The 19,773-nt window shown below is 45.0% G+C and overlaps 1 protein-coding gene across 7 annotated transcripts in view; it reads right to left on the bottom strand.

Moving 5' to 3' along the window:
- The window catches only part of EPHB1 (EPH receptor B1), a 482,626-nt gene that overhangs the window by 121,646 nt on the left and 341,207 nt on the right, over positions 1 to 19,773 (bottom strand). For all 7 annotated transcript variants that reach the window (XM_053307812.1, XM_053307810.1, XM_053307811.1 and 4 more), the window contains exon 4: positions 12,603 to 12,758. In XM_053307812.1, coding sequence (XP_053163787.1) covers positions 12,603 to 12,758 — 156 coding nt within the window. The remainder of the gene's footprint in view (positions 1 to 12,602; positions 12,759 to 19,773) is intronic.

A 19,773-nucleotide genomic window follows, 5' to 3' on the forward strand; every position in this document is an offset into this window, starting at 1 on the left:
TATCAGCTGCGGCTGATAACGCCAGCTGTGTCCGTTTCTTGAGATGAACGAGGTGTGGTACATATGCTCAAAATGGTGGTACATATGCTGGTAACCTCTGGGCTGGATTGCTGCCGTGCACTCTATGTTGGGTTGCCTTTGTACATAATCCAGAAACTACCGTTTGTCCAGAATGCGGCATCCAGGTTGGTCTCTGGTTCATCTAGGAGAGACCAACCTGACTGCCGCATTCTGGACCATTTCTGAGCCATTTCTGGAAGGGTGGTATATTAAAAAAATAAAAATAAAAATAACCTGGGTTTAAGGGCACAAGTGTGCCCTTAAGCCCAGGCTCAGGGTCATGTGTGTGTGTGTGCTGCAAACAGCCCGTGCACACACAGAGCCAGGCGGCCAGCATGCCCGGCTGAGGGTTCATTGAGAGAAGCCAGAGGACTTCCTCCTCCAACTCTCTGCTCTGCTGCTCGCTGCAGCGCCACTCATGTGCTGCAGCGAGCAGGAGAGCCTGGACAGGGATGGGGATCGTGTGTGGAGAGGCAGGCAGGAGCCTGCCTCCTTGACAGCCCTCTGCCCCACCAGACATGATGGTCATGTGCATGACCTTAGTATTAGGGATGTGCGCAAATCATTTTGGTGCATCTTTGAGGAGGTGCTGAAATGATCCAGCTCCCTGTAGCCGAAATATTTCGGTGTGGGACAAGGGGTTCCCTTGCGAGGAGATGGGCAGGTCCTACCTGCCCCTCCTGGAAGCCTCCGCTGCCCCATGCTGCTCCATCGCAGCGCTGTTCTCAGAAAAGCATCCCCATGAAAGTCGCAGCCCGTGCCACTATCTCCTTTAAACCACCCCCCACAACGATGGGATGCTTCCCCCAGCATCCCTCGTGCAGCGTCAGTGCATGCACATTCCTACTTAGTATTTTCTGAGAGGAATCTGGCCCATTTTCTGAATAAGTTTGAAAATGTTAAGGAGCATGCTTTGTTAATAAGGTAAATAAATTAACTATGTTAGTTACCTTACCCCATAAGTATTTAATGTATAGGAAAACCTTTGCTCCCCTAATCATGTTCTTTGCCACCCCTTTGTTCCCCCAAACCAGTTATTCTAGAGTCACTGTCACTACATCAACCAATCCTCAGCCTATCTGTTTTAACACCACTGTGCTGTAGGTTGTGATAAGAATTCAAGTTGCAAGCTTATGCTGTTGGAAATTTCCTACACAACCACACTCCATTGAAAACCAAATCTGATCTGCCGGAATCATGTCATCTTGAACAAATAACACAGAGGTGACAAAGTACATTTTTTTTAAAGTTCCATGAAAAATTATCATCATTAGGGTTCATAAAAGCCCACATGTTGTAAAAACAGACACAGAACTAGCAGCAAATGTCAGAAGCAGAGAGCAGTTATTAACGGTTCGATGTGTCAGGCTGAAAGGATGGGTATTTAGTGGGGTCCTACAAGGGTCTTCTCTATATCTCTTCTTCATGCAGTTATTATTTATTAGCAACGTGGACACCAGATTTTCAAGTACATATATCAGATCGGTAGGCAGCACCATTCTGGGAGTGATTTCAAGCATTTTGTAGGGTAAGAATTAAGTGTAGCACCTGATTTTATGCTGAGTAAATGGGGCTAGAATCAACTGATGGAGATCAAATACAGTGTGGATGATGCTGGAAAGAGTAATCAAATGCACACATATATAATAAGGGAATGCTGAGCAGGCAGTTGTGCCACAGAGAAAAAAAATATCAGGGCTGAAAATAATGACAAATAGAATGAGTCAACTGTGGTCATGCTGCAGGCAAAGCAAATAGCATAGTGGGCCAAACTCTATTAAACAGGCACAAAAATTAGTCAGTCTGCTCAGTCCTACTGTTTTCTAAACCAGAGGACTGAATTCAGACTTGAATAGGTTTGGCATCAAAATTCTCCAGAACAAAAGTGAGATCAGACATTGCAATTCTGGAGATTCCAAATCCTGTTCTAAGAACCTTGGTGGCCATACTGAAATCCTCCATGCTTTCAACAAATCCAGCATCCTGGACCAAGAGGTTTTCATTGTATTTACTTCAGTGAGCATTACTTATTATTACAAACGCATCATTCCTGTGATATGTGCTATTTTAACCTATATGTTCCAAGCCATTGACATGCTCAACATATTTTAATACAGTTGTGGTAAATCAGATCGAAATCTTGTGATATCTCTTTTCCTGCCAAGGTGATATGTAAGATTGATTCTGTGATTTTTAAGGTTTAAGACTATCCATTCAATTATGCAATGATCTGGTGGGCAAAAATGCATGCATGGAAACAACTATCATTTATACAATTGCACAACTATGAATACTAGGATTCATTGCACCACATCCAAAACAAGGAAAGGGGCTTTGCATTACTGAGCAAATAAATGTGACTGATGCATTTTTCCATGGAAATCTTTGGGCAGGAAAAACCAAAGCTAATAAGCTAGTTCCATCTGTGAGATCCACACAGTAGGACTAAAGCCCTACTTTGAAACAGGAATAGGCACAATGGGATGAGATGTAGATAACAATAAAAATGATTCAAAATTTGACCAATGAAGAGCTGAGGCAAAGAAACCAAGTGGAAAGATGCCCAGTGTTTACAAACATGCTGGCATCCTACTAATAGGAAGTGGCAATAATTCTCTGTAGGCTCTAAAGAAAGAAAAGGAGTGGTGATGGGTGGAAGTTGCAGCAGGGGATATTTGGGAGGCATAGTAGGAAATCATTCAGCTAGTGAATGAGAAGTTGCAAGGAGGGACTGTGGACTGTGTATTACTTAATACACAGTTGCTATAACCCAGTGACAAAAAGAACAGTGTTGTGTCTGGTTTAAGCTGCAGTTCAGTCAAAAATTTATTGGGTGTCCTTTATTAAGTCATGGCCCTCATCATGTCTCACAACATAAGAGACATGATGCACCACACCTGCTGCTCATAACGCAAGTCTTTTGCGTTTTTCACAATTAGCTCCTTGTGTTTTAGGTGAACAAGTTAGACACTGGAAAGGAGAGAGATTAAGTTGGAATTAGGAAGTCACCCTTCCTTAGTGGGATGAGAAGCAATGGAGGAAGGGAGAAGTCTAGATTTCTGTGCCTTGGACCTCTTCATGTTGAACTTCCGCTTAACCTCATGCATTCATGAGATCCAATATCTCACCTTGCCTCCATGTCATGTGACACACCAGCAGGCTTGAGAACCAAAGGGGCTCTGAGAAGAGAAGATTTTGCTTTTCAGGAATGTATGATTAGACCATTAAAAATGCTATTTTTTAAAAGGAAATTTGCAATGAAAGTGGAGCCTGTCAAATCCTGATGAGAATGCTGCGAACAACATTTGAAAATGGCATCTGTATGAGAGAGGAAGTGAATGAAGAATGGGAGACAAAGGAATACATGGTGTAGGGCACAGCATCTTGGAGGGGTGAGGAGGCAATATGAACAAAGAGGTGGAGGTCACAGTTTGTAATGACGACAATTTGAAACCACAGAAGTCCTGAAGTATAGGGTTTTATGGGGAGCTATGCTATGAGCCCTTTCTCACAATTATATGAGGGCTACTGGGCGGGCGGCGGGGGAAGGCTGGTAAAACTTATTGTTATTATTATTATTATTTTACATTTATATCCCGCTCTTCCTCCAAGGAGCCCAGAGTGGAGTATTACATACTTGAGTTTCTCTTTCACAACAACCCTGTGAAGTAGGTTAGGCTGAGAGAGAAGCAACTGGCCCAGAGTCACCCAGCAAGTATCATGGCTGAATGGGGATTTGAACTTGGGGCTTCCCAGTCCTAGTCCAGCACTCTAACCACTGCACCACGCTGGCTCCAACACTTACCTTCCACACAGTTGATTCTTCCATGCTTGCTGGGTATACTGATTGTGTGCCCAGACAGTTGCCAGCTTCCCCAGTTTTGGGGGCTGGGACGCATCATCCCTGCCCCTGGAATTTCTATAAAGCACCACGCAAGTGCACAGTGCATTTTGGGGCTGGCCGGGAGCCTGATCCTGTGTTGGTGCCACACAGCACCAACACACGAGCACTTAGCTCGAGTTAAAGGCACCCTCGTGCCCTTAACCTTAGCTAAGCAGTGGGCTCCCTAAGCAAGTTTGCCACCATGCTGTGTTGTGTGGCTCTCGGTGGTTCTCATGTGCAGCCAAGACCTTGCTTGGCTGCCTTAGCCTGATCCTGGCTGTGCGTGAGAACAGTCTCATTGACTGAGAAAGGTATGTCCAAATTGCAAATTACATCTGCACCACACCTGCTGCTCATAACGCAAGTCTTTTGCGTTTTTCACAATTAGCTCCTTGTGTTTTAGGTGAACATATCTGTACATTTAAAATATGTGCTCACCTCATCATGAGCTTCACACACATTCCTTTTCCAAAGATGGCACCTCCAGTAATTTCCTCATGCAACACCCGCTGTAAAGACAGACTGACAGGCCTGCTTAGTTCCTTGAGAAAGCACATCCCTTGAACATGTTGGCCAGTCTACTGGGATCAGGGAATATAATTAAGAGGCAAGCATTTCAGCACCTCACTTGGAAGAAAATGAATCCAAGGCAGTTCTGCTGAATCTGTCACAACCTACCTTTGCTCAACCCCTTGAGGGTTTTTCAGCTGCTGTCCCCATTCCAAACTCCCCACTTCCCTTCTCTTTCCCCTTTTCTTCATAATTACATTCAGAGAGGCACTTTGAGAGAGCTTCTCTGATCTGTTGCCATGGTTACTGCAGATGAAAGCATTTTGTTAAAATTGCTAGAAAAATGCTATCCTTTAACAAAAATTCCATTTCATTTAATTTTTTTCCCGTCAGCACAGTTAAAGTATTTGTCACGAGCCATCTAGCAGCAAAAGCTTTGCTGTGTACACAGTGGAAAGGTGATGTTCTGAATGTGATGTACTAAAGTGATGCAGCACTTAAACTGTTGCTGCAAGTGTGTTTCATATGTATATATAGATGTATATACACAGACATGCAAAGTGGAAGCCCGCAGAGTTTTGTAGGAAAGTGTCCCCTCCTGCCCCAGTTGGTTTACTCTAAATTACATAGTTTTATGCTATTGCATCCCATTTCACCAATATCACATACATGATATATTGGGGGCTTTATAAACATCTATTATATTAATTCTCCTGGGTGTGCCTTGGAATGTGTGTCCCAGCGCCCAGCTGATTGGCTGGGCAGTGGACGTGCCTGATTGGCTGAGGTGCACCGAGGAGGATTGGTTGCCACCATGGCAGCAGGCCTGGCCACGGAGGCCAGAGGTGGCGGCGGGCCCGGACGTGGAGGCAAGGCCCAGGAGGGGGGAAAGAAAGGGGGGGCAGAAGTCGCGGTGTGGAGGAGAGGCGGCTGGGCCCGGAAGCGGAGACTGGGGCAGAAGGTGGGGGGGAAGAGGTAACGGCCGGCCCCAAAGAGCACACAGATGCTCTGTGCAGGGTCGGCTAGTTATTTTTATTTCAGGTATTTATTTTTATTTCAGGTATTTATGTCCTACCCTTCAGCCCTCTATAACCAAGTCTACTGTCCCCCCAGCCTTATTTCCCCAATCCCCAGTTCTTTCCACCCATCTTATCATCATAATTCCTCAATTTCTTTCTTCCCAGGTCTCTTGCTTCCCTAAATCTGGGGATGGGGAGAGCTCAGTGGCAGAGCATCTGCTTTGCCTGCAGAAAGTCCCAGGTTCAGTCCCTGACATCTCCAGATAGGGCTGGGGAAGGCTCCTGCCTGAAACTTTGGAGAGCAGCTGCTAGTCAATGTAGACAATACTGAGCTAGATGGACTAGCAACATGGCATCCTACATCTTGGAAGACTCGACTGTATACAGGTGGACCTCATTACTTGTGGTCCTGACATCTGCAGTTCTGTGTGTGCACAGTCGGGCAACTGACACCCAACCTCGGTATATAGAGCTTTTCAAAAGGTTGAAACCCACGTATCTGCAGTTCCTAGCTGGAAACGACCTCTGAGGTCATTGCCACCCAACATTTTGCAGCACAGAGCTATTTTGTGCTCTTTGGGATTTTTTTTGGGGGGGGGGGGAGAGATTCCTATGATATTTTTTTTGTAGAAAAATCATGGAATTTTGGCTATGGGGAGGCATTGCTGGATAGCTGGAGATCCACAGAGCGCAGCACAGCACATTCTTTCTCTTATTACTTCAGTTTTTAGCATTTTTAGCCAATTTTTTTAGCCTCCAGAAACCTAGCCCACACTTCCCATTACCTCAATATCTGCTGTTTTGCTATCTATACCAAGGAGAGGTATAGATATAGAGGTATCTATACAAAGAAGATGAGAGCTGGTCTTGTGGTAGCAAGCATGACTTGTCCCCTTAGCTAAGCAAAGTCTGCCCTGGTTGCATATGAAAGGGAGACTAGAAGTGTGAGTACTGGAAGATATTCCCCTCAGGGGATGGAGCCATTCTGGGAAGAAGAAGGTTCCAAGTTCCCTCCCTAGCATCTCCAAGATAGGGCTGAGAGAGATTCCTGCCTGCAACCTTGGAGAAGCTGCTGCCAATCTGTGAAGACAGTACTGAGCTAGATAGACCAAGGGTCTGATTCAGTATATGGCAACTTTCTATGTTCCTATCTATGGCTTCAGCCGAGAACAGATCCCCCACGGATCATGAGGTTCACCTGTATACCACGAGCCTCTGTTTCCAGGTTTCAGAGATTCAGTCTCTGGCAATGTTACTAAAAGTGATGCCATCAATCACAGGCCAGAACCTCCTCAGCCTCAGCTAAGTTGAGGAGTGAATGGTAGACCTTTGTGCAACAGACATTATTGCTCCAAAGGCCTCCTTAACTTAACCTGGGGTATAAAATCCAAGTATAAAATAATGCTCTTCAGATGCTGGTCAGTTGGTTGAAATTTCCTAGTTAGTAAAGAGAAGCCAAACCATCTGTTTCATAGAGAGAGAGATGGAATAACTGCTTTTATTGCTGTCGGGACTGCCAAGCTCAGTCTGAAAGCCTTTGGATTCTGTGGGTCAGAAACTTCTTCTGGATCCCTGCCAGAGGCACTCTTAGGACAAGGCCATGGGGAGAGCCTCCAAGTAGTGCTGGCAGCACTCATCTGTGCAAATGGCGGGCGCAGTAGTGGATGGGGGCTGGGCAGGAGCCTCAGTGGAGATGGGGCCGTGCCGCTGCAGCCGTGCTGTGTGCTCTACTTCACCAGCAGTGGAGCAGGACTTGGGAGCAGCCACTGGGCTCAACCTCTTGGCCCAGCAGCCCTGGAGAACTGTGAGGAGCTTCCTTGCAGTTCTCACGAGAAACGGCATGCTGGAACCTCCGAGAAGCTCCTCACAGTTCTCAAGGGCTGATGGGCTGAGAGGCCGAGCCCAGCAGCCAATCCTGAGTCCCACTCCACCCGCCAACGCCACCACCACAAGGTCCACGGAGGTGGGGAGGCCAGATTGGCACACACACACACACACACACACACACACACACACACACACACCCCAGACCTCGGCAGTGCACATGACATGGCTTGAATTTTTGAAGGTGCAGTGGGGCAGAGGTGGAGTGAGGTGGCATTTGCAGCAGGTATAACGTTAAAAAAAACCCCGCTTTTAATTTTTACTTGGGTGTGTGTGTGTGTGTGTGTGTGTGTGTGTGTGTGTGTGTGTGCTCCAAAGCCCTTCAGGTCCAGGCACCAAAATTACCTAGGAGTGTCCCTGATCTCTGCATCAATGTAATTGTGGGCCAAAGGAGGATATTACAGTTCCAGTTGCCCATAACCCTTCTGGCCTGGGATGTAAATGGCAATACAGGACCAGTCTGTTGCTGCTAGGTGATATCAAGTTTTCAGGGCTGCCACCATCCCTTAGTTCTGGCAACATGTTATGAAGGGATATTCCCCTGCACCACCACCAGACTAGCAGCCTTTAGCCTGTCCAATAGTCAGTCTTCTCTCCAAGGTACTTGGTCATCCCCCAGACTTGACAGTTACTAATACTGTAAAATACAAGGGAAAATATACATAACCTTCAAAAAGGTACAGGGTTGGGTCCATGTCTGGCAACCAAAAGGGAGGAGAGAAAGCTTAAACATTCTGCTTTTAAAAAATCCTCCTCCCTTCAGCCTTTCTACCAAACAGGGAACAAACACATGTCAATACAGCCCAGAACAAGTTTCAATATCTGACTTCTAAAGCCCAAGGGGGGTGGGGGAAGGAGATTTATAGTAGAATTCCTAACACTATCTATCTTGTACAGAGCTGTTGCAGTCATGTCTGGAACCACAGCAAAAGTAACATGGAGTTTATTTTACCAGAGGGATTTCACAACAAATTGCACCCCTTATACACACACATACATATCTTCCATTCTTTGTCAACTCTTGATTTACTGGTATAACGTTGCCCAACTTGTGTCAGAACTATGGAGAAGCATGGCCAGGGGCAGGGCACTCATCTTTCAATATCACTGAAATCTCCTGACAAGCATTTTACGATATTTAAACAAGGTGGGATCACGGCCTTGAATGCAAGCTAAGGCTCAGCCCCAGAATCTGTTTCTAGCATCAGAGCTGAGCTCTGAAACATCTGAAGCTGCAATTAAGATGCCTCTGGGCACATACATAGTGCATTTCCCTTGCATCATGAAATAGCCATAGCCCAGCATGATCTCCCTCCCCAAGGGGGAAAAAAAACCACACAAATCCAAGATGAGCAGAAAGAGCTTCCAGATCAGGAAAAGTGGTTTCCAGGCACATCTGAACCCTGTAACCTTTAAAACATTAATTGCTGGCTTCAGATTTTGGAACCTTGATCTGGCCTTCTGCAAAGCTCTCTCTCTCTCTCTCTCTCTCTCTCTCTCTCTCGATATATATAGATATATATATTCAAGAGAATAAAACATGAAAAGACAAGATTCTGACTAGAATAATTCACTTAGTCCCTGCTAATAACAGGATAGACTTGAGATCACTTCCCTACAGGAATGAGCAGAAAACCCAGACGTAAATCAATGCAACTGAAGTCAATATATATTGGCTTTTTGTGATCTTGCACGTGCTAACTGGTTTTGTGATTGGTTTTATATCCCTAGGTTCAACTTTCTTCCCAAAGATTTTTCACTTCGTAGCCTTATTTCTCACCTCCATACAAGTATTCCAAACGTGCATATAGTTCTTTGTGTTCAGACCTTCTACTGGAGGTTGTTATGGGTGGGGGCAGCAGGCATAAGCGTATTCCACCCTCTACAAGTTCAGTGAATGCAGATATGAAGGAGAGAATGGGGCTTTTATCTAGGCATGTGTTGGCCTATTCACAAGATCACTGCAATATGTTCAAATCCATTGAAGTCACATCAAACACAGATAAAATAATCTCTATTGAGATGCTGCTACTGGCCTGCTTCTTAGTAACTTGCTGTGTAATGTACAAAAATGGAAATGGTGCGCAGAGTGCCAACTACGGGAACTCCATTAACACATAACTGAAAAGCTCAACATAGTAGGAAAGACACTGCAAAAGCAAAGACACGTTTTTATGTTACCAGAGAACAGAAGCACCCACAGATATATATTACTAAATTTATTTACTCCTATGACATGTAACAACTTGGAAATTGAACAGCTGGCACCTCAAATTAGAACATTTTAAAATTAAGCCTTAACGAGAAGAAATAAAAATCAACAAATGGACTTTTTTATACAGTACTCCTCTGGTGAGACATACTGTAAATCAGCTATATAACAAGAGGCAATAAAAACAGATTTATTTACTACTACACTTCCCGCTACAAGTGATCAGGCAGAATATGGAAATTAATCTCTTTTTCCAGACACACATTAGACATCTCATAACCATACATGTCTAACTACCTGCAGAAGCCTTACTGCACAAGGCAATATGTTGATGTGGGCTTCCTATTCCGGCAAACTGTGCTAGGAAGTCAGCCTCTTCACTTGGAGTGGGTACAGGCTATTACAGTAACCTCCCCGCAGCAAACACCCAGTTTTGCAAATTGTTATTTAATAAAACTGACATCTGGGATGATCATGAAAAGCACAAGGAATAAAAAACAAATGGACAGTTTTCACTTCTCCATCTTGTTTGCCTTTAGAGTCCTAAGGTGAAAAATCTAAAGACTACAAAATACCCTCCAACACTTGACCAATGAAAATAGGGGCATGCCTGTGAATCAGTAGGGGGTGTGGCCAAGCAACCTGGGAGGCATGGCACACATTGTTCAGGGGAGGCATGAATACAATTCTGACTCTAAGCATGCTTCAGATGGAAAGCAGGTAATAAAGTGTATGCAGAGCACATTATTCCAGATTAAAGAAGATGAGCCAAGCCCACATGAAGCAACACTTGTTACAACCAATCCTCATACTAAGGATTACTGCCCAAGCCCCCCACCCACCATTACACATTGCTGGAGACTGGATTCTGCTCACTGGATGCTGTGCATGGTATCTGCTGCAGCCCAGCCGGCGGAGGGGACGGGGTCGGCAGGGGAGTTCTCCTGCCGACCGCTTGAGTATGGGAAGGGAAGGGGCGGCAGGGGACTTGGGGCTGCGGGGGGCGGCTGCCAGCCGAGCCGGGGGAATTGAAGAGCCGGGCGGGAGATACCCTGGGAGATACCCTGCCACCCGATTGAATATTCAAAAGGAGGAGGATTAACCGCACTGAGAGGAGGGGGAATGAAGCGGGTGGCAGGGAGGTATGCCACCCACTTACTCAATGAAATACGGTGCCATTCTTGAGGGGGTAAGTAAAGCCCCCCCCGTACTCTTTTGGAACCCCCCACCCGAACCAAAACCACCCCGTGTCCGGACCGGTCTGGAGGCCTTTAGAATGGCCTCCGAACCGGTCTGTGCACATCCCTGTTCTACATACCACCTGCTGCTCCCCAATCAACCCACATAATCTGGAACAGAATGCATTTCCTACCTCTTATAAGTCTGTCCTATATATTTAGCAGGATCAACTTGTCTTATATTACATACCTATATTAAAGGTATACTCTCAAGATCCTAAATTTATAAATTTAAAAGCACATAGAATATTTATGTTTTTATTTACTTACTTACTGCCCCAAACTTGCATCTCTGGGAGGTTTACAATTAAAATCATTTAAATCATCAAATCAACTAACAATTAAAATAATTTAAAACATTAAAAACATTTAAAACCCCAGTATTAAAAAAATTAAAAAACTATAAATCTAATTAAAAGCCTGGGTGAATAAATACGTCTTCAGTGCCTTTTTAAAAGTTGCCAGAGATGGGGACTCTTATTTCAACAGGGAGCGCATTCCAAAGTCCAGGGGCAGCAACGGAGAAGGTCTGTTCCCAAGTAGCTGCCAGATGAGTTGACAGCAACCACAAATGAAACTCTCCAGATGATCTTAACAGGCAGTGGGGCTGATGGTGAAGAACATGTTCTCTTAAATAGGATTTTGTTTCCTACCAATTTACCGAATTGACACAATTTATATAGGGATTGTGGTGATATCCCCATATAATTATGCATTCATATGAAAACACGACCACAAATGGGATGAAATCAATTCTGGGATCATTTGGAGTCATATATGGGACACTTGCCATCAATATGAGTGGTGGTCAGGCAGAGAACTTGAAGTAAATACAATTTTGTTATACAAACTACTCTTTTGCGATCATTCACATAAAAGATTAGTGTCATCCAAGAGTACACTAAATTATGAGTAGGATGATCTGTAATTATTTTACCACATTCTTTCCTTGGGGCTAATTGTACTTACAGGAAAAGGCTTTGATTTTTGTTGCGGTACATTTGTTTTGTCATCTTTTTTTTTCTTGGCAGAATATATTGAAGTGTACTGGGACATGTCTTCATGTGCAGCTACAAAGAGCACCTATCTCATGAGTTGACCTAGAGACTAAGGATTAATCATGTTGGGTATTTCCATGTCCATAAAAAGGGATGATGCCATAAAGGCTGATGTCATAAGCAATGCAATATCATATGACAGCAGGCAATTACTGAATGCTGTCCATCAGGCCCATATAGTAAGGGGAAGAATATACCCAATGAAGTAACATTATATACAGAATATATTACTCAGGATATTAGAAATCTTTTATCAATTGTCTCTCATAGAACAGATTCTCAGGATACGTTCTGATGTACAGCAATAAAACGTTGTTGGCCCTGTCCAACCAATGCACAGCATCCCTCCAGTGGCTGTTACTGGTATCTACTTTATGTTTCTTTTTAGATTGTGAGCCCTTTGGGAACAGGGAACCATCTTATTTTATCTATCTCTGCCGGTTCGAATCCCCACTGGTATATTTCCCAGACTATGGGGAACACCTATATTGGGCTGCAGTGATATAGGAGGATGCTGAAAGGCATCATTTCATACTGCGTGGCAGGAGGCAATGGTAAACCTGTATTCTACCAAAGACACCCACAAGTGTCTGTGGTCACCAGGAGTCAACATCAACTCAATGGCACACTTTAAGCTTCATCTATCTATCTATCTATCTATCTGAACCACTTTAAGGACCTTTGTTGAAAAGCAGTATATATAAACATATTTATAGTAGTTTTCATACTAATACTTACTGGTGCATGCAACTTCCGATGGATCAAAGTCAGCACGATAGTAACCATTGCGGCAAGTGCAGATGGGGGCAGCTTCTGATGTGGATCGGCTGTTGGAGGGGCACTGTGTACAGACTCCTGCACCCTGGCTTGCCTTGAACATCCCTGCTGGGCAAGCTGCAATATCATAGGAGAGAATGAAATAAAACTTTCAGACATCTATTTTTCATCCAAGGACATGCATGAGAGAGGAAGTGCCTGAACCTTGCTTCACTGCATTTTATCAATAACGGTTTTAAAAACAGACATTACCATAGTCAATAATTATATTGCATTTAGCAATCTTATATAAGCAAAGTTTACCAGGAAACAAAACGGAGTTCTAAAAAAAGAGAGAAGATAATAAATAGGATTAAATTAGACTGACTGAGAATTATTTGCAGAGTTTAAAAGCATTTTTACCACATTTTGGGGCACAGCTCTCTTCTATGTGAAGTGACACAAGACAACCATGCAAGTTAATGCAGGCTGCAATTTAACAATTATCTGTTCACCTCTGGTAAGTTGAAATTGCCCCCACAAGCACATCAACTGACAAACTAGTCCTACTGCAACAATAGAATAATAGACTGATTCAGACATTATGTTATATGAGTGTACAGATGTCTGTACACTTGTGCATGCGATTGTGTGAATGACTGTACCTGCATTCATTTTAAAAGTGAACCTGCATATAGGCCCTTCAAATGCATGGTACAGATAGAAGAGTACTTCTGAACCTGCGTTCAGCATAACATGTTAATGACTGTACCTGTGTACACTGTATACTTATTGTAAGAGTGTTGAATATAATGTGCAGATGGGCCTAATATCTGCAGGCCATCCTGGCACTATCTTTCACACTGAGCTCCATTGTAGATGCTGGATCCGTGTCTTTCATAAAAGAATTAATGGTCTTTTAGCATGAGAATAGAGACATATACAAAGTACCATGCATGCACCCTGCCATAAGCTGCTATGGAGTGGCTTTGATTCCTCCTAGCTTTAAGGGGTTACTAGCTATCTGTGTGCAACAATTCTGCATTTCTTGAACTGGTGATAATAGCAGGGATATCCTCTTAGGAATTCTTCCAGCCTCACAATTTTGAAAGACAATTTTCTGACCTCCAAGTAGCGCTCCAATGCAACTGCCATTCATTCTATCACAGCAACATCTAGCAAACTACACCCACATATAGCAAGACCTCGCTGTAATGTGTGGTTTTGAAAGTGGCCCAGTTAAGTAATCACCTGAGAAACAAATTTCAAAGAAAAATGTTCAATGCAATTCATTATTCCCACTCTGATGTCTTGGTAAAATCACCATAATGCCTTCTGACACATCAGTATATGTGGTTGTGTTGGTAACACTTCTGTACTTTCTTCAAGTTGCTTAAGACTGCTGTTACTGCTTTGCAGACCTACTGTTCAGACTATCCTTTGACATATAGCTAAGTGTTTGTTGGTGTTGGCTCATACTACAACAAATATGTTGTAGGATGAGCAATGCTTTGTACTAATCTACAGGACTGCTAAACCCTGGCACTGTTGAAGCTTGGGTGGATCCATAGGGATGGATCTGCGGGCAGCTGCAGAATCATATGAAAGAGATCTAGCTGCTGGTGCTTTGGGGGTGGGATGTTCTCATTTCCCCCTCTCTTTCTTTAGATTTAGAGGTCACTGGAATCCGGTATCCACATCTACATAAAACAAATGCTACCAGCCCTAAACCTCCAGAAGAGGAAGAAGGATTATAAACAGAAATAAATGTATATTTTAAATTATAAATGTCACGTTACATCAGAGGTCCATGTCACAATATTTGACCAACTTTGCTTGGCAATAACTGGAAAGGATTAGCAGCTATCATGGCTCTGGTAGCCTGGCATATCAATGAGCAGCTGCAGTCCAGTTCCTTCTTCACAATTAACTGTTATCATCAACACCATGGCTCTTTTCAGTCTAATTGGCACCTTTGGCGCATGAGTCCATTTGTGAAAGAAAAATTTAACCAAGCCCCTGGGATTCAGTGTTCTGAAAAGGCTGCCTTCTAGGTTTCAAACTTTAAGATGCTAATGTGGAGTGATATGGAGTGGGCTGAGGCAGCTAGGATATTTGTCTTAATGAGATGGGTGAGCTGAAATGGGCTGTTGACATGAGTCCAGTGTGAAATCTTTGCATAATAGCTAGTTGTCTGTGCAGTAGTATAAGGGTGGGAAGTTTAGAAGCTGAAATAAATTTATAAAACTAAAACAAAGTTAAGAAACATTAGCTTGACATGGAATTGTCTCATCTAATCATAATGATGGATGATGCACCATTAAGGACAGAAAATCACGCAGTTTACTCTTGCACAATTCTCTTCACTCCGATTGGTTGTGGGTGTTTGATCTGCATAATCACTGAATGGTAATATGCCTTTGCATGCAGAATATCCAAGTTGTGTGACAGCAACCAAGATGGCTTACGAGATTTCCCAACCCCTTTCATGACAGGTAGGTACAGATACAGGAATGGGGGGGAGAGAGACAGAGACAGAGACTAATATCTGGGGATTGCTACTTAAATTCAGCCTTCAGCTATTCAAAGAGCTCACTTCAAGTTGCTTTTTGATATGTTTTCATAGTTTCTTTGCAATGCCTGTACACTGATAATAACAGCAACCTGAAGTGTCTTTTGATTATCTTCCTGTCAACTGTACCCAGGGCTAATGTGTTTCTAGGCCATCACCTCAGAGTTTATTCAAGCAGAAGCTAGCAGTTAATTCATAAACAGGAAGCCCTCTCCAACTAGAGCAGTAACAATGCCTTAATTCTTGCAGGTGTGAGGATTCATTAATCAACCACCTCTCCATGACTTGTGATCCTATAACAAAATATCAATGTACTGGGAACGAATTGCTTGCTCCAACGTCTATGGAAGACATGCAGGTCAAAGCTGAATGAGTCCTGTCTTGCCTCCAAAAGCCTTCTATATATCCGTCTCTGCTACTATGTGAATGAAAGACAAAGGACTGGGGTGCTGCAGGAGAGATCTCAGGGTTACATACTTAACTACATGTGTAACACAGTAGGAGAGAAAATGGAAAAGATCCTGCTGAGCTATTGAGAAGAGCAGAGAATGAAACTGACTGAAGTACTTATGCAGGGAGACAGGGGAATTTCTATTTGCAACAATAAGAAACTCAGAAACTCTAGGGTGGAAGGGAATTGAGATGGAGAGAAGGAAAGCTAGTCCTTATTTACACATTCTCCAAACCCTTATTAGAGTAGCTCATGGTAATAAACAGTTTGAGGACTACAGCTAATCACTTTAGAAAACTAAGATGACCCTCTTGGCACTGCAGACAGAATTTGCACATGGTAGCTTCTGCTGTGTACCTCATCACATGAATATATTTTCGGATTAACTACAGATCATAGGAACTAGTGGAAAATCTAACAGTTGCAAAACCCTGTTGCTCATCAGCCTTTACAGAACTGTTGCTCATCCACCTTTACTAAGTGAACTTTACTAACAGCTTCAAACACACTGCACATATATAATCTTATATGTCAACATCTGACATCCAGGCTAACAAAGTGTGAGTGCTACATCCTAATCATCACTGCTGCTGATGGTTTTGACCAGGGGCATTGTTAGGTACTTAAAAGATCCAGGACCTGGGGGCCTCCTTTTGATAATTAAACTCAGTCATGACCCCACCCAAGAATATAATAGTATTTATTCTCTTATTATAATACAGCACCTATGAAGGTGGAAGAAGCAGGAAGTTAGATGAGGCTAGGAGCTCTCTCCCATGCTCTGTGCAGGTACCTCCACTGCGACACTTTCTTTTTAGAAGAGGTCATGGAAGAGGGAAGTGGCTAGGGATGTGCAAACCGGCTCGAGGTCAAGCTGGTTCACCTTTGGACCAGGCCTCTTTGATGGCTTGCTCTCGAGCCAAACAGTGCCTGGTTCGGTTCTGTTCAGCTCGACTTCGAGTCGAACCCCCTGGGATGGCTCGGGGATTCTAAATGTGGAAAAAAAGGTTTTTTTTTAAATGAAACTCACCACTGGGTCCCAGGCACACAAATGGCCAGTGCACATGCGTGGTGGCCTTCAAAATGGCTGCTGAGAGCCAAGAGAAGGCCGGAAAGGCCCCAAATGGGCCTTTGCAGCCCGAAGACCAGGGGGAAGGAGGACTTTCTGAGACCCTACCATGGCTACAGCAGCACACCCTGGAGGCTGCCGGATGACCCAGACTTGGCAGTGAGCTTTAGTTACCCCCCCCCCACACACACACCATATTTAGAACCCCCGAGCTGATTTGAACTTGAACCGAGCCAGGGGGTGTTCAGGGCTGTACAAAATCAAACATGCCTGGTCTGAGTCCAATCTGGACTTGAACCAAACCGGGCCAACAGGTTTTGTGCACACCCCTAGAGATAGCACACCCCTAGTCGGAGGGCTAAAGGCCATCTCCAGCAAAGGCAGGATGCCTCTGAGTACGTTGCAGGGGAGTAACAGCAGGAGAGAGGACATGCCCTCAATTCCTGCCTGTGGCTTCCAGAGGCATCTGGTGGACCACTGTGTGAAACAAGATGCTGGACAGGATGGGCTTTGGGCCTGAACCAGCAGGGCTGTCCTTATGTTCTTATCGCTGATGAGGCTGGGTCTCTTAGCCATTCACTGCAGGCCTATGCCCCATGGGCAACCTCCTAATAACACCCTTGGGTTCAACTAACTGCTCCAGCACTCACATGGAGGTGGACAAATTTTGGTGACCGCCACTTTCCCTAGAAGCACTCTGTGCCACCTGAAAACATGCCCCTGAGGGGTGTACAGCTTTCAGGGATATATTTTCAGGAGGCACAAAGCATTTGCAGGGGAAAGGGAAGTCATTGGAATTCCCCCTACTGGGCGGGCACCGCTGCTGGATCAGTCAGGAACTCAGCAGTAGCACTAGCACTTGTCATGCAGCACCTACATGTTGTAAAGCTGGATATCAACCATTGAGCTGTTTCTCTAACTTCTTCAGCTCTGCCTCTCATCCCATCAAAACTTGCTGTATCTTCTGGGTACTCCTAACTCAGAGCCAACCTTCTGTTTAGTAAGTAGGCACATGTGCAGCTGTGTGCCTGCAGTCTCCTACTGTGTGCAAAGACCTTGTTTATCACCTCCTCCCTTCCTCTTTCCCCACAATCTTGCCCAGTTCTAGTTCCATTCATTGGGGCCCAGCTTGGGAAGGGAGCAAAGTAATAGGGCTAAGTGCGGTTGTCACCAATACCAGGGTTGAGTTCAACACTGCGAGTCCCAGGAAGACAAAGCCGCTGCCCCAGGTAAGCACGCAAAGGGTCTCTGTGAGACTGGGAAGCTGAGCTGAGACTTGTACACAGGATTTCCCAGTTCACAGTGCTCACTGGCATCTAAGGAGTCAAAACTAGGACCCATTAACATTTTATTCCCTGGGGAATTCATTGCTAGCCTAGCACAAATCATTCCTCTTGTGTGCAGGTGTCCTGTGTGCAGGTCTGGGCCCAACATATTCTTAGGGAGAGGGCACGAATAAGTCCTGATGAGAGAGGAATACTGGAAAGTAGCAGGGAAATCTTGGCTGTTGGAATGGGGAAAACATAGGGCTGAATTAAAGCCAGAAAAAGGAAACATCACACAAGTGCAATTGGAGGATTCGGAAGATGCAAAAACAGCAGTTAAGGGCTATGTGCAGGAGCAAGGAGAAAGAGGATAGCCATTGGAGGATGGAGTTAAAGTGGGTTGAGTCAGAAGATCATCTAAGCCATGGCTTAAGAGCTGTGATTTGTTCTAAATGTGGTTTGGTAAAACAAACCATTCACTGGGCTCATTATCATGACCATATGTGGGTGGGCTGGAGGGAAGGCATGCTCCTACCTCATCCCTCCTAGATGACCAGAGCCTCCTTTGGGCTCTGCAACTCATGAGCCCACACGAATGCCGTGGTAGCATTCCCTTGATGAAACTGGGAGTTGGGGCCTTCACATATACCACAACACAAGGCGTTCAGGGAGCAGTGGAGAAGCAGCCCTCAGTACTGCAGTAGCTCTCCTCTCCCTGGCCCTGCAAGCCACAGGACTCTATGGTTAGAATGACTGCAGGCTGACCTGGAGCAGTTTAAAGCTGTGCGGAAGCACAGACAACCAAAGAAGAAGGTAATACAGCCTCCATTCCCTCCTACCTAGCAGATCTGGGCTACCTAAGTTAGCAGCTTCTGGGATGGGAGGCCTCCCAGCTCTCCAGAAGACCACGGATGCCTAGGTTAACGTCATCCTACCTAGGAATCAGTGGCTGTGAAGACAGGCTCACTGATTTAAATGTAATGCGGAACCAAAGTTAGGTGGCAGAACTGCAGGAGAGGGGTGGGTTATAGGGCTGTGCATGAAGTGTTTTGGCACTTCTATTTCAAGGCGCCGAAATGTTTTGAGCTTCCCCCACTGAATTGCTTTGGCAGGGGTGGGTGAGTACATTAAGAGGAGGAAAGCAGGTCTGACCTGTTCCTCCATGGCCTGTCCACCACCCCTGTTGCCCCAGCATGATGCTTTCAGGATTAAACGCCTCGCTGTGTGGCTGCAGGGCTGCTCCCAAAAGCCCACAGGCGGGGTCATCACAGAAATGGCATATGTGTGTGGATGGGTGCCATCTTGAGTCATGCTGACCACTCAAGATGGTGCATGCGCAGACGCCATTTCCATGATGACCCCACCCACGACTAGATTGTCAGAGGAGACTAGAGAGTCAAAGGGAGTGCTTGGATTCTTCATTCATGGCAGTCTCCAGGGCCGGGAAATGTGTTCCCAGGGTGCCCTTCCCAGGGCTTGCATGGATATAGCAACCAGGCTAGGGATGTGCACAAACCTGTTTGGAGGCCCTTGAACCTCCGAACAGGTTCAAACATTGGGAGGTCCGAAGGTTCAATAGCAGGGGGGAAGAGAACTTTAAGGGCAGGGGAGGGTGCACTTACCACCACCACCCCGCCGCGTTTTGCCCACCGGCACTTGCTGAAAAACTGGTCCTCCCTGCCGCCCCGTCCTCTCCTTGGACTGGAAGTGACAGGAAGTAGCATGTGCACGTCAGCATGTGTGCATGCACATCGCATTCGCTTGCACATCAGGCACATGTGTGATGTGCACAGGCT

Source organism: Hemicordylus capensis, chromosome 3 (genome assembly GCF_027244095.1).
Source record: "Hemicordylus capensis ecotype Gifberg chromosome 3, rHemCap1.1.pri, whole genome shotgun sequence".
NCBI classification, from domain to species: domain Eukaryota; kingdom Metazoa; phylum Chordata; class Lepidosauria; order Squamata; family Cordylidae; genus Hemicordylus; species Hemicordylus capensis.